We start from the raw sequence: 15179 nt of genomic DNA, 5'->3' as shown, positions 1-15179 counted from the left end.
CATCTATCAAAAAAATGGGGGAGCAACAAAAGAGGGGGAGGGAACAAATACAACCAATAGGTGTCATTGATTTCCTTTTTTTTCCTTTTGGAACTAGGTGCTTTACCAATAGATACATCACATTCGGGTGGGGGACTGATGATATTTTTTTTGAATGTGAGTCTCTGCCACTCTTTGTGGCTTTTCCATTAGACTATATATGGATTACCAATAGTGGCCAAACGGATGATTCAGAAGAATCTCCCGCCAAAAGAGGTTTACTAAACCTAACCAACTTGCAGGGAGTAAGAGATTCCAAGTCAAGAGGGAAATGGGAGAGGGAAGAGAGAGCAGAGAAAATAGGGAGATGTCAGATAAGGAATTGAGGTGGGGTTGCGGGGGAGGGGGGGGGGTGAGGGGACTGGATAGGAGTCTATCTTAGAGAATAGATGGGGGAGGAAAGTTGAGCTGAGGATGGGGAAGAGCTGTAATGAACAAAACTAACAAAAAGAATATTATTTGGATGAGAAGAAGAGGAGGGTTATGGGAAGAGAGGTTGAAAAGAAACGAGATGAGAGAACAAGGAGAATCTCAAAATGAAGAGCAGATTTTGTTAGGAGAGCAGGAACATATGGGATATGATTGGGTTTGGGTTGAGGGGGGATAGGTTCAACTAGGGTGTCAATTATGAGCCCACACCGGTAGGCTCCACTGAGTCTGACACGTTTATGGCTTGACCTGGACCGGCCTGATTAATAAATGTGTCAGGCTCAAGCCCGATACATTTATTAAACGGGCGTTCACGGTGGAGGTAAGAGTCCATTGGGCGTCCGACCAAACCGACATGTTTATAAGCCCGACTTGAACCGACTCGTTGTAGCCCGACCCAATCCGACCCCTTTAATACTACATAAAATTCCTATTTGGCCACTACTAGTAAGAAACTAACTAAACTTTCTTACCTTTTGCTTTGTAATAGAATTTGATTTAATTAATCTTTGTTTTGTAAATTGTAATGGTCATAATTTTTTTTTTTTTTTAAAGAATAACCATAATCTCATATCATTTCTCTTCTTTATTAAAGAGTTGCGTCACATATTTTTGGGCCTTAAGAAAATAATTTTATGGTAGGCACATTTAAAGCCCGTTTAGACTTAAATAGGTTTATAGCTCGGTTAAGGCCCTGTTAAAGCCTGTTTAAGGAAGCCCGATTAAAGTTCAACACCAGTCGGTGCGATTACAAACCATATCATGCCCCCAAAGCTAAGTCTATTTACTTAAACAAGCATTCACGGGCAAAGCTTCCAAATGGTCAAGCCTGACTAAGCCAGACCAAGATTGGCCCGACCTGACCAATTAACACCCTTAGCTTCAACTGGGATGGGCTTGGGTTCTGCTAAGTAGGACACAAATCGACTAATCAGAATTTCTATTCTATAACAATGAAATTTGACATACAAGAATTATATATAGTTTGATTACTACATCTTTGTAACTTCTTTCTTACCTTGTAAACGCTACCAAATCCACCCTCACCAATTTTATTGACGTCCGCAAGGTTGTATGTGGCTTCAAGGACCACACTGAAATCAAATTGCAATGACTCTGCACTTATAATTGTGTTCCTACCTATAAGCAAGCCACAAGGGGAGTTAAATAAAACTGAACTTTGAAAAGAATAAATGAATAACTAAACCTCCCAACAAGAGCAAACGCAAGAGCAAGGTGTCCAGGAAGATTAAGAACCACTGGCTTCTTTAGCAACTCGAGATAAAAGACACAAGATCACGTTTAGATCTTACATTTGTTTATCAGTGGCTTCAGCTCTAAGATTGAACCATCCATGTCATCAATTTCAATGAGCCAAGAGACTGAACTTGGGATAATCAATTTGAGTGTTTTAGATAGATAGAAGGGCTAAAGCTTATACCATTCTCTTCTGACGGATTCTCCTTTTTCTTTCGGATTATCAAACAGGAGAAGAGAATAGAAGAAAAAATCACTCCTCCAGCCGCTGCTGCAACAACAATGGTCATGATTTTTCTAGATGAACTTTTTTGTTTCTCTGCGTAAAAATTTTTTAAATTAGAAAAAAAATTCCAAATTTGCCACCAAAAAATAAATACCGATTTCAGATTAAAAATAATAATAAGGAATACGATTCTGAAGTGATTTGAACATGATTTAACGGATCTATCTTAGCAAGATGGATACTCATCTTACAGGAGTGTTTAAGCCGGGTGTAGATCAAGTTCTCATACAAGAATCATTCTCGTACAGGCTGATTCACATAGATGGAATCCACCAGAGAGTTAGTTATTGGGTGGATTCTACCTATACAGATCAGCCCCGTTAGTGAGTTGACATCTTAATCCAATTCAAAACTCTAAGTAAGCTCACCAGAAACAAGAAGAGTAGACGAAGTAGCTGGTACTGACGTTGTAACTCGATGGAAAAGGTACATCTCAAACCTAACAACACAGCTCGGACTGAAAACCCTTCCTCCTTGCGAGCCGTTACAACAAATGGGGAGATTACCAATAGCACCCAAAAGGCATCTGTAACAGCCATTTCTAGATAAATAAGGGCTACACTGCGCCAAACAATACAGGTTTTGAAATTCTGTAACAATAGCTTCTTGAGTGGCAAATCTATCAGAATAGGAAGCAGCTTCAGTTGCAACCTCGTTCATGGTATTATCCAAGAGCTGATTAAACCGAGTTGGGTCAGAGATGTTATTTGGATTCAACATGATCAGGGCAGAGGAATCGGAGACAATGGAGAAGATGGACTCGTTGGAGTAGCGCAACGTACACTCGTCGTACCAAATGACTCCAACTTCCCCGTTGGGGCAACTCTTGACGATATCATTAACGGCGGAGTTGACACAATCACGGCAGACATCGCGGGCGACGTCGCCTCTGCAATAGTATAGGCCGTAAACGGTATTGGGACTCTGGCCGACGGTGGCGTTATGATAGGCGTTGTTGGAGGTGGAGGTGGCATTAGAGGAGAGAAAAGAGAGAAGGATGTTGAGGACCACCATGACAGTGGGTCTTGAGGCCGTGTTGGTACGGACAAAAATCGTCGGTTTTTCTTCATCCATGTTTTTCTTGTTTTGCTACCTTTAGAAGGCGACATGTGGCATTACTTTAAGTGAACGGTCAAGATTGAGTTAAAAACCAAATTAGATGTAATAACCCTCATCCAACTGAATTAATCTTGACCGTTGATGACACGTGTCATCTTCTGCAACTAGCAAAACACAAGAAAAACAGGGACTAGAAAAACAGACGATTTTTATCCTGTTGGTACAGGGTTCCATTGCTTCCCCAATTCGTTTCCAGTCAAGGTAACGTCACATGGGTGGGGGTGATGTCGCCTCTGCAGTAGTAGTGACTGTAAATGGAATCGGGGCTCTGGCCGATTCCGACGTTAAGATAGGCGAGAGATAGAGGTACGCAAGGTCTGCGCAGCTGCTAAAGCTGGCGAGGAAGGAGAGAGGGTAACGAAGAAGAAGAAGACCACCAAAAGGACTATGGGCTCTTTACTTTTTGTAGAATTTCTTGGGGTCGTGTTGGTACATAAGGTGACATGAAACCGTAGCTCTAGCTCGCAAGGGATGGTTGAATCGGGCGATTCCTTATCCGATTCATTGATTCTTGAAACCCTGTCAAGCCAGTCCTTGGTGTCACACTAACTTGATGGAAAAGCTTTACTTACAATTCTTAAGTTTTTTTTTTTTTTTTTTTTTTTTTTTTTTTATAAGTTATGATTCTTCCTAAGAGCAATTTATTGGCCAGAAATAGAAATTTTCTAATAACTAATATAAAAATGGATTTTTGAATAAGAAATATGTTTTGTACAGCCTCAAACCTTTCAAGTTTTTTTTGTTTCATTAAATTGAGTTGAGTTGAGTTGAGTTTATTGGTGTAACAATAGGTCAAACATTCTATTAGTCTTCAGCAGCCATAGAACATCAGCCCATACAAGTTGCTTTATTTAATTATTTTTGATATGTTATTGGTTGATTTATTTTATTTCTTTATTGATTCAATTGAGTTTATTATATGTGCAAAATAATAAAAGACCTAAAATAAGTAGATTTTGCCGAGCCTTAGCCTTTGAAAGTTGTTTTATTTATTTTATTTTATGATTGAATTGAGTTGGTTTAATTATATATGTGTAACCCTGATATTAACATGACAAATATTCCGTTGCTTTCTTTTATTATTTTCAATATATTTTAGGTAGATTTATTATTATTATTATTTTTTAACTAATATTAACATGTCAGTTATTCCAATCTCTTAATAGAAAAAACATATTTCCAATTAGAATAAGAAAATACAATCGTGTTGACGAGGAAAATAGGTGGCTGAAACTACCAAACACGAGACAAATTCGATTTGGAGGCACTGAGGCAGTGAGGCTAGAGAAAATGCATGCATCTTTGTTGAAGGTTTTAGAATTGTACAAAAGGGCAAAAGAAAGGTCGGATTGAATAAAATATTATAAACTAATGTGGGAGGATAATATTGTAAAATAACATGGCGAACAGACTCTGCCAAATAGGTTGAATAAAACGATAGTAAGGGCAAATATGGAAAAACATATGATGGGGTCTAGAGTAGGGTGTCAATTCGGTTCGATATTGATATTTGGTATGGTATCGATTGGTTACATTGTATCAAATACCAACTTGATGCATGATCTTCATACCAATGCTATAATGAATCTATTGGGTTTGATATTTGATACTGGTATTTGGTATAGTATCTTTCGGAGGTGAAGGTAGCAGTAAGAATATAGAGGCGGCCGCCTAAGAGAGAAAATGGAGATCAATGAGGAAGAAGAAGTGATATGTATACTTTAAAACATGTAAGACAATCATAACTCTTAAAAATAATTTAATATTTGAAAATTTTCTTTGCTCCTAACTTAAAGATCCTCAAGGAATAGGACAATGGACAATCAAATGAATGTACATATTATAAATACACCTATGGAGGTTTCAGTCAGACAATCCCTTATCTAAACAATACAAATATCCATTTTATTTTAAGTCATACAATCATTTTTCTTGTCCTTACCAAAAAAAAATCTTGTCCTCTTCCTTTTTGCTCGATATCCCATGGATTAGATTAAATTGTTGTGCTGTTTCTTTTCCTATTAGCTATATATATGATATCCGGAAGGGTTTTCAACTATAAAAGCATAAAAAGGAATCTGAACACTATATATGTGAGGACCGATATCATTCATATGAGGTCCACATGATCAAAATATGAAAAAGTATATGCGTGGATCTCATTGTTTATTATGTAAGAGCAATATATTGGAATCTACATAAGGAGGCACAAGCTCCCTTTTCCCATATGATATATCTTTGATGGTATTTTATTGATAACAAATTATTTGTAGGAGTTATGCACAACGATCAAAATTGGATTCCAAATTCTTGAATTAATTCAAAGAGTCAATCTAGATTTCAACCCTTTTTTTTTTTTTTGGGGTTAAGACTTAAATCATTTAACAACATTCCTTTTAGGATAGAAGGTCATGGATATATATATATATATATATATATATATATGTATTTTCGTAAAGTTGCCAGCTGTAGCTGGACCCGAGGCCCCAAATGTTATAGTGGGCTGGGCTAGTGGTGGGCTTTTTCTCAACTCAAGGGAGGCCCAAACTCAATGTAGATAGAGAAAAATTGCAGGTCGTGAAGGTAGTGGGAGAATTTATAGGGTGGCTAGTAAGCATGAGAAGAACTGTTGACATGGTTGGTCAATGACATAGCTCTGTCTCCGAGTTATACGAAGCATAAGGTTTTTATGTGTTCTCTGAAAGGATTGATATATTAGCTTCTCTGCCATTGCCATGGATCTGAAGACAATCTATGGTCATCACTTATCAATCATTATCATTAAGGGAAGACCATCCTAGCAAGTACTTCCCCCCAAAAGAGATTCAAAGCTTGAGGAAGATCTCACAATCAGCATTGCAATGACTTGTGATTAAAAAGCTTATCAACATTATCATCCATGGAAAGGCAAATTTCCAGAAAATGCTACCAGAAGTGACATCTGAATCTCTACCCACAGTTCTATTTGTTACATCACCAAAATATTTAACTAAGGCTTCAAAGTACTTGAAGGTCAATAGGAGATCAAGAGACTGCTCTTGCTTCTGTGCATGGATTATTTCCATTCTAGGCTATTTATGTTCTAGACATAATTAAACGTTGCACAAACCAAACCTAACTTGAAGATTAGCATACACTGTTCTACATTATGTACCCTTGATCCACTCTCATTATCAAGAATCTACCTCATCAGTGATTAACATGATATTAGATTATTCTGATTCAGTTTCTGCATTTCTTCCCCTTCTATAAACTCCCCTGATTCCATGTCGCTTCCCAAAAAAAGTGCTGGTTGTGAGGGTGATGGAAGAGTAACTCTGTAACTATTCAACATGACGACTACATTCGCCATAGTGGGTCTGTAAGTTACTTCCTGAACACACAATAACCCAATATGAATGCATTTCATCACTTCACTTCTTGAACAATCTTCTCTCAGGATTGGATCAATCAACTCAAAGGCTGTTCCTGCATTCCAATGCCTCCATGCCTGCAACAATTAATCCATAAAGGTCAATCAGTTTCCTCAGTTTGTAAGGCAAGCTGAAGGACCCAACTTAGTAATGTTCTATTAGATAGTAGCAATCAACAATAACAAAAGGAAAAGAAGTTTAGACATCCATACTTACATAGCTTATAAGGTCCTCAGTACCATCTGTTTGATAGTAACTACTGTTCTTTCCATTTACAATCTCCAAAACTAATACACCAAAGCTGAATACATCTGATTTGACTGAGAACTGCCCACGCATTGCATACTCCGGACACATGTAACCACTGCAAGCAATCATTATTTGATAATTTAAGCAACTAAGTGTAAATACAGATATTCTATGAGATCAAGTGTCTCAATTAATTTTCACTAGATGCTATATATAGCTTCAAGGCCCAACCAAAACTCTTTTTTTAGGTGTGTGGGGGGGGGGGGGAGAGGAAAAACAAATTGGCTACACCCAGCCTTTTTTCTGCTTCTGTTGTGACAGCCAGTAATTCAGGATGGGCTGAATCATCTTCATGAAAATTCAGTTAGGTCTAACTGTTATAAGTCTTATCCAAATTCAGGTCAGATATGAGTCCCCAAACTAGTCTGATACCATATATGTTTCCTTTTGCTCTCAGCATTTGAGAAACAAGATAATAAAGGTTGTAGATTTCAGAGATTATACTTTTTAATTTTTCCTCTCCAGGACTGACCCGAGCTTACAGATATTTGCCAACATTTTTCTGTTGGGAGGAAAAACGATTAACAATTAATTAAAAACGTAACAAATTCTAATCTATCAAAAAAATTTCTCTGATCAGAACTATGAGAACGACTGAGGGTAAGAATTTTACTAGGTCCCAACTATTCTGCTTGTTTTTGCTTGAGCTTGATCCTCCCCAAAAATTCTTGCGAGCCCAAAGTCTGAGATCTTGGGATTCATTTCCTCATTTAGTAAGATATTACTAGCTTTAAGATCCCTATGAATAATACGAAGGTGGGAATCTTCATGAAGATAAAGAAGCCCTCGAGCAATCCCTTCTACAATTTTGTAACGTCTCTGCCAATCTAACTGCATGCATTTCTCTGAATCTGTGTTCATCCAAATAAAAGGTAGCATCAGAATACAGAATTTGGTCAAATTGCCCAATACATCTTGCATGCATGGTTGGTCTATAGACAAAAGAGGATGATGTATGTTGAGTTTCAGTTTTGCTATTACATTTGCATAAAATTGGAATGTTTAATTCATGGAAATCCTTGCAACATAAGAGAAAAAAATTCCCCCCTCCCCCACACTCACACACACACACACACAGAGAGAGAGAGAGAGAGAGAGAGAGAGAGAGGGGCAAACCAAATAGGAAATAATCGAGGCTTTTGTTAGGTACAAACTCATAGATAAGGATCTTTTCATCTCCTTCCAAGCAAAACCCCAATAGCCTAACTAGATTGCGATGTTGAAGCTTTGCCACTAACACAACCTCATTCATGAATTCTTCTGCACCTTGCATTGATTTTATTGAGAGTCTCTTGACAGCAATTTCTTGTCCGTTAGGAAGTTTACCCTGATGACATATAACAATTGACTAATAAATTATTGTCGCTTCATTATCGAATCAAATCTATCTTCAATTATTCCAAATTCACTATTAATCAGAATTTTTATTCTATGGCATAATGAAATTTGACATACAAGAATCATAGTTTGATTACTAAATGTTTGTAACTTCTTTCTTAATTACCTTGTAAACGCTACCAAATCCCCCCTCACCAATCTTATTGATGTTTGCAAAGTTGTTTGTAGCTTCAAGGATTGTGCTAAAATCAAATTGCAATGACTCTGCACTTATTAACACGTAACCACCTATGCGCAGAAGGGGAGATAAGAATGAATGAATATATAAAAACTCCGAACAAGATCAAGATGTTCTAAACGATTAGAAACCATTGGCTCTTTTAGTCATATGAGATATTAACGAATGCAAGATCGCATTGAGATCTTATATTTGTTTATCTATGGTTCCACCTCCAAGATTAAATCGTTCGTGTCATTGAGTTCCTGGAGCCAAGACACTGAACTTTGGATAATTAAGTTTAGTGTTTAAAAGTTTAGATAAAAAGGCCAAAGAGCTTCTACCATTCTCCTTTGATGGGGCATCATTTTTCTTCCGGATTAGCAAACAATACAAGAGGATAGAGAAAGGAATCAATCCTCCAACGACAACTGGCACAAAAATGGCAACAATTTTTCTGGACGAGCTTCCTTGTTTTTCTGCATAGAAAATCATAAACAAATAACTAACATTCCCAAATGTGACACATGATGATATATACCAATTTCGGATTCACATCTCATACTAGGCCATGGCATCTTATATTTTCAGTACTCATCTTATCATACTAAAATAAAGTTAATTCGAGATTGGAATTAAAGAATCTTTCCTTGGGCCCGAAGACAAGCCCCCGTATGACAAATGGCGCTTCCACTGGATCAATGGCGATAATGATATGTTAAGACTCATACCCACAACCAACCGACTCGAACGACGATGGATTGAGGGCATTTTCACCACTAGACCAAAACCATTGGTCATTCTCTAGGCTAGGGGAAATTTTTCACTCTTTGGATTCGGGAGTCATGTAACCAAAGCTTTGAGCTCCACATGCCTTGCTATTCAATAAATTCAATAAAATTCCATCTTGCCAGGAAAAAACAAAAATCTAATTCAAGCTCCTTACTCGGAGGTGGCAGAGGAGCCGGTGCTGAAGCTGTGACTCGATAGAAGGGGAACATCTCAAACCTGATGTTACAGCTGGGATTAAGAACCCTTCCTCCTATCTTGCCGCTACAGCAACTGGGGAGAAAAGCAATGGTACCCAGAAGGCATCTGTTACAGTCGATCCTTGATATATCAGGGCTGCACTGTGCCAGACAATACAACTTCTGAAATTGCGAAAAATTAGCATCTCGAGTACCGAATCTCTCAGAATCGGAGGCAGCTGTAGTGGCGACCTTGTTCACGGTATCGACCAAGAGGTGGTTAAACCGAGTCGGGTCAGAGACGTTCTGTTCATTCCACAAGTAGTCGACAGGAGCATCGATGACAGTGGAGAAGAAGTTGTGGTTGGAGTAGCGGAGAGTACACATTTCGTACCAAATGTATCCGATTTTGCTGTCAGGACAGCGCTGAACAATATCAGTAGCGGCGGATTTGACGCAATCACGACAGACATCTCGGGTGATGTCGCCTCTGCAGTAGTAGTGGCCGTAAACAGTATTGGGGCTCTGGCTGATGGTGGCGTTAAGATAGGGGTTGTTGGAGTTGGAGGAAAGAGAAAAGAGAAGGATGTTGAGGTTGGATTGGTAAGTGCTGTTGGATTTGAAAACAGTAGTGTCGTCGCAGTAATGGGAGACGTAAAATTGTTGGGCGCAACTGCTGAAACTAATGAGGAAGGAGAGGGCAACGAAGGAGGTGGACAAGATGAGCAAGACGACTGTGGTGGATCTTGGGGTCGTGTGGGTAAGTGGTTCCATCGTCCATTCGCTTGCAGAGGTAACTGTTGTGTGTTGATTGACCAAGTCTGAAAAGGGTTTGTGCGGCTTGTGACGAAGAAGCCACACTGGTAGGGATGTTAGTGGGGGCTGATGCCTAATTGACCTTGACTCGGTTGGGTTGGGTTGGGCAAGGCTGGCCCAGATTAACCTTATCAGACCCCTAAATTTTTCCATTTTCGAGCTGGGCTGGGCCTAATTGACCTCCACGATCGGATTGGGATCCTCTCCAACACCAACAACCTTCCAATGATTCATCCAAAGATTGGAAAGGCTTGGACACACATCCCTAGATTGTTGGTAAGTTTTGGAATATGTGACCAATCCCCTGCAGAGCTTGGATGATCGTCGGAGGGATGTTGGTGAGGAGCTTGATCCCCCACGACCCTGACTGACCTTGTATTTTATCTTCGTGTTCCTATGCATGCATTGATAAAAAGGAAGAAACATCACAAACATCAATTATTCTTAAAAGACTCTTAAAAAATATTGTTAATTCTAATGTAATAAATCAAGAAAACTTAGACACATAAAAAGTGTGAATGGATTAAAAAATAAAAAGAGTGGGTGGTGATGGTGGATTGAAAATTAAAGTGTGTGTAGGACGGTGTCCTTTGTGGTTGTGGTGGTGGTGGTGATGGTGGTGTGTGGGGGGGTGGGGGGGCGAAGGGGAGGGGAGGCATCCCCACGAAAAACATTAATTTCATATATGTCATTTCACATGGGAGAGAAGAAAGACTGACTGTGTCGAAGACTGCACTCCCCTACTAAAAACATTATCCCATATATATATATTTATAATTTATGTAAATATATCATACATAAGGTAAGGTTGGGCCAATCCTGGCTCAAGCAAGATAGGGCGGGCTCGGATTGACGAGGTAAAATTGACGCCTATACTCATTGGGGGCTAGCTTGGGGGACCTACACAAAGGGCCAGACAAAGGACCCATGAGGGGCTGGCAGAGAGAGTCCACTAGACCACACTTATTATTATGCTAGTTACTACTATTACTACTACTTTCAAGAAGGGTGAGAGTAGGAGGATTGAATTAAAGACCTTCCCTGAACTTTCACTAGATCCAAACATCAAGGTTTTCCTTTGGTTAGTCAATAAACTCAAATTAAAAAAAAAAAAGAAGATTGCACTATCGGTTTGATAATTTTTTTAGGTATACGTTCTGTTTAGGAGGTTGATGTGTCAATTTTGGAAATTTTTCCGAGAATCTAACCGCCACCAATATCCACCTTCGCCCGAGTGACTATTTAAACACAACTCTAAACATGCCTTATTAGAAACCCCACTACTCTCTCTTAGGTGAATCCTCCATCCAAAGCCTTGATCATCTCGGACCAACCTATGAGTGACAGTGTTCCTCTCTCTCTCTCTCTCTCTCTCACAGAATTTGGGCAATAGGGATAAGACTTGTAACAAATATTTAATAATATTAAACTAATAAAGAGAAGTATAACTTACTTATTAACCTGATTTTCCGAAAGATGATAAAAATCCTCCAATTTATCTATAGTTGAGTCGTATGAATATACTTTTTGAACGCCCTATATATAGATATATATATATATATATATATATGCAATCAGGTTGATCATTGGTTCTCATCTCTAAGATAAATAAATTAAAAAAAAAAAAAAAAAACTCTCCAAACACTTAAGGTACACTCCAATAAGTGAATACAACAGGGATGTCCTGTTGTGGATGGAGAACTCCTTGTAAAAAGATTGAAATTGAAATTTGAATATTAGAGCCAAAATCAGAAAACTCACATTGTAAAAATGATACATCTTTTGACAACCACAACTATACCGACCCGACCCTCATGATCCAAAAGCACCCCATGAAACCTCCACACACATGAAAAGAGGAAGAGTCTCTCTTTTGAGGGTTTGTACCCTTAAGAAACAGTCATACATATATTTCCATAATTTTTTTTCTCACAAACCAATGTGAGACTAAATTTCAAGAAGGTTATTCTGGTCCTTTACAAATTCTCTTTTACTAGTATTACAACTCATGCCAAAACAAAACAAGGGAAAAAGGTTTTAAGACTTTTGAAATTTAAAGTTATAATAAATAATAATTTAAATCTCTCTCTTTCTCTCTCATTATATTCAAAAGGAGAAAAGGGGAAAGCACTTCCAGCTCGAGGGAAAAAAAATGGTAAATGAAGAAAAAACATTAAAATGTATGTTGAAATCAACCATATTGACTTCTCACAGCCTAAGACTCTCTTTTGTACGATTCCAATTTTTTTTTTTTCCATCATATTTCCGAAAAAAAAAATCTTCCGAAGACCAATTTATTAGCCAGAAATAGATATCATTCAGTAACTAATATATAAAAGGAATTTAGAATGAGAAATAGGTTTTGTTGAACCATAGGCCATGCAAGTTGCTTTATTTTTATTTTTGATCATTTACAAGTTTCTTTCTTTATTTATTTATTTATTTTTTTTAATTGCATTTAGCTGAGTTGAGATGAGTTGGATTGTATGTGCATAATAGCAAGTTAACCATTCCAATCATAGTCAGCAGCCATAGAACCTTAGAGCATGCAAGTTGCTTTTTTTTTTTTTATTATTATTATTATTTTTGGTACATGGTAGGATGTTTTATTTGTTTTATTGGGTTGAGTTGGGTTGTATGTGTAAATAAATTAACCTGATATTAAGAGGTCTCCCATTTCAATCATATTAGTAACCGTACAACCTTAACCCTGCAACTTGCTTTATTTTTTTATTTTTTGTATATTTCAGGTTATTTAATTTAATTTTTTTACTTTTTCATACTTTAAAAATTAAATTATTTTTTGTTTTATTTATTATCGAGTTGAATCGAGTTGTTGGGTGTTAAAAAAAAAAGAAAGAAAAAATTGAGTTGTTGGGTTGGGTTATAAATAAATGTTATATTCTTGATATAAATAGGAATAATCATTCCAATCATATTACGTAGCCATAAAACCTTTGCCCATGCCAGGGGAGATGTGTTGTTAAAATGCTATAATAACCATAGATATGTATTTAAAATCGAAAATCCTAAGAAATGTAAGATAATTTATTCTAAGATAAGATGATGGAATGTAAAAGGAAAACATTTAAAGACATTTATTGATAAATTAATAAAATAGAGAAGGGTGGGTGAGAGAACAACGAATTTAGAAAAGAGAATAATATATTTCTCTTGAGACAAATAAATTGATAAAATAATCACTATTTAGATTAAGGCTCTCTTTGGTATGATTTTATTTTTGTTTATTAACTATTTTTTAGAAATTATTTGTGACAATAAATTATGGACCACAAATAGTATTTGTTTGGTTACTATTTATAAAATAAATTATATAATGAGAAAATAGGTTTCAAGTTTCACCTTCAGCATTAAGCTTCGAGTGAGAGAGATGATAGGATCTGGGGTTTTTTATTGAAAAAATATAAAACATACTGAAGTTACTTATTTATCTTTGATTTTGAGTAGTTTAGCACACGTGCTCATTTAAGGTAGTGCAAAAATCAACATAAATGATTTGTTGCCACAAATCACAAATAACTTGGGAATAATTTGTGATTTATGATTTAATCTAATATATTATAAACAGAAATAAGTGCTATAAATTATACCAAACACTTGTAAAAATAGAAATAAGTTAAATAAATACAAATAGAAATCAAACCAAAGAGAGCCTAAGATTTAAGAATCATTAACATGGCTCTAACTATGATTCCAAAGAAGGCATAGGTTAACCAAGAGAAAAGGTACTTGTTATGTTGTGGGTCAAAGAAGGTGATAGGCACTTCAATCCACTTGGCTAAATCAATCTTCCAAATTATTTGGAGTTTATATTAAATAATAATAATCCTTAGCCTAGCTCTTACATCAGATAAGAATTAAATTAAATAGAAATAAAATAAAATAAAATAAAATAAAATAAAGAAGAGATGATGGAGACTTATCATGATGCGTGCACTGAAAACTAGCTCAGTACACAAAATATAATCACAAAGTTTTATATTTTTTGGTAAAAGAAAAATTTTATACAATATGAAATAATTACATAAACACCATTCTATGAAAAATATCATAAACGTGATAGAAGAAGATAAAATAAACTAACACTATTATGAATTTACAGAATCTTATCCTAAATTCATGGAGACAAAATAAAAATAAGTGATAAAAACTTGAATTAAAGATAAAGTGAATTTTAAAATATTTTTACATGCAATATTTAGTCTAAAATGCAAAATGAATGAAGGAAACTTAGCAAACTAGAAAATAACTTATTATTACACCATAAAAAACATAAGGGAAAATTACATGTAACATTCCTAAAAGAAATCCCATTTGACATGTGTGGGCCACTTTTTTCAAATATTGCACATATTATCCCTACTTTACAAAATTTATAAAAGATTAGTCCATTCTGTTAGTGTAGTTATATTATTTGATGATGCCAACTAGTTGAACTTTGATAAATGGCCAAACTACCTGATACCCCATGATATCACCTCATCAATAGGCATGGTGCACGTGGCAAACAATTACAAACCAAGGGATTCTCTAACTCAAAGGCACCTACCTTAGGCTCAAATAAAGTATTTCACTCTTTATGGGGATTAGGGTTTCATGACACCTATCTTATAAAAGAGAAAAGGAAGGCTAAGAAAAAGAGGTCACTCTCTCACTCTCTCTCCCTCTCCCCCTCCCCTACTGCTCTTTCAATATTGAACCATGACTAACTTAGGTAGAGAAGCCCCCTCCGGTGGACACTCTCTTGTCTATTGTGTGCAAGTTTGAACTGAGCCAGAATCTGCAGCAACACTACCCTTGAAGAAGGGTAGAAAGGTAATTTTCCCCTTCCTTGCATAAACCCCAAATCGATAAGTTAGGGCTCTAAATCCGTCGTTCCAACACGGAAAATTCTCCTCTAGGCCTGAGATGACCTGCAAAGTGAGTTTGAAATCTTCGAAGAATGATGCTCCAATGATCTATAATCG

At 36.7% G+C, this 15179-nt stretch overlaps 2 protein-coding genes across 3 annotated transcripts in view; both read right to left on the bottom strand.

Moving 5' to 3' along the window:
• LOC122093049 (cysteine-rich receptor-like protein kinase 10) overlaps positions 1-3085 on the bottom strand; it is a 6333-nt gene extending 3248 nt beyond the window's left edge. Inside the window, exons 1-2 of the mRNA XM_042663311.1 lie at positions 2380-3085; positions 1487-1608 (exon numbers count right to left, since the gene is read on the bottom strand). Of these exons, the coding sequence (XP_042519245.1) occupies positions 1487-1608; positions 2380-3085 (828 nt within the window). The remainder of the gene's footprint in view (positions 1-1486; positions 1609-2379) is intronic.
• Positions 3086-6222: 3137 nt separating this feature from the next.
• Positions 6223-10217, bottom strand: LOC122094150 (cysteine-rich receptor-like protein kinase 10). 2 transcript variants are annotated; one of them, XM_042664848.1, is made up of 7 exons: positions 9354-10217; positions 8752-8886; positions 8357-8478; positions 7969-8179; positions 7466-7703; positions 6760-6907; positions 6223-6620 (listed from the first exon to the last, which is right to left on the bottom strand). In XM_042664848.1, the coding sequence occupies exons 1-7, from the start codon at positions 10147-10149 to the stop codon at positions 6327-6329; spliced, it is 1944 nt and encodes a 647-aa protein (XP_042520782.1). In that variant the 5' UTR covers positions 10150-10217; the 3' UTR covers positions 6223-6326. The 2 variants fall into 2 exon arrangements, with proteins under 2 accessions (XP_042520782.1, XP_042520783.1); XM_042664849.1 differs by lacking the exon at positions 8752-8886.
• Positions 10218-15179: the final 4962 nt, after the last annotated feature.

This window comes from Macadamia integrifolia, chromosome 11 (genome assembly GCF_013358625.1).
Source record: "Macadamia integrifolia cultivar HAES 741 chromosome 11, SCU_Mint_v3, whole genome shotgun sequence".
In the NCBI taxonomy this organism is placed as follows: Eukaryota; Viridiplantae; Streptophyta; class Magnoliopsida; order Proteales; family Proteaceae; genus Macadamia; species Macadamia integrifolia.
This window is presented reverse-complemented; position numbering and strand designations above follow the sequence as displayed.

What these genes read in the sequence shown, in the direction of transcription:
- LOC122094150 (XM_042664848.1), bottom strand. Translation starts at nt 10,149, where the DNA reads ATGGAACCACTTACCCACACGACCCCAAGATCCACCACAGTCGTCTTG. An exon ending in GGCTCCTCTGCCACCTCCGA is followed by an intron (nt 8,887 to 9,353) that starts GTAAGGAGCTTG and finishes TTTTCTATGCAG; the next exon opens with AAAAACAAGGAAGCTCGTCC. An exon ending in GATTTGGTAGCGTTTACAAG is followed by an intron (nt 8,180 to 8,356) that starts GTAATTAAGAAA and finishes ATATGTCATCAG; the next exon opens with GGTAAACTTCCTAACGGACA.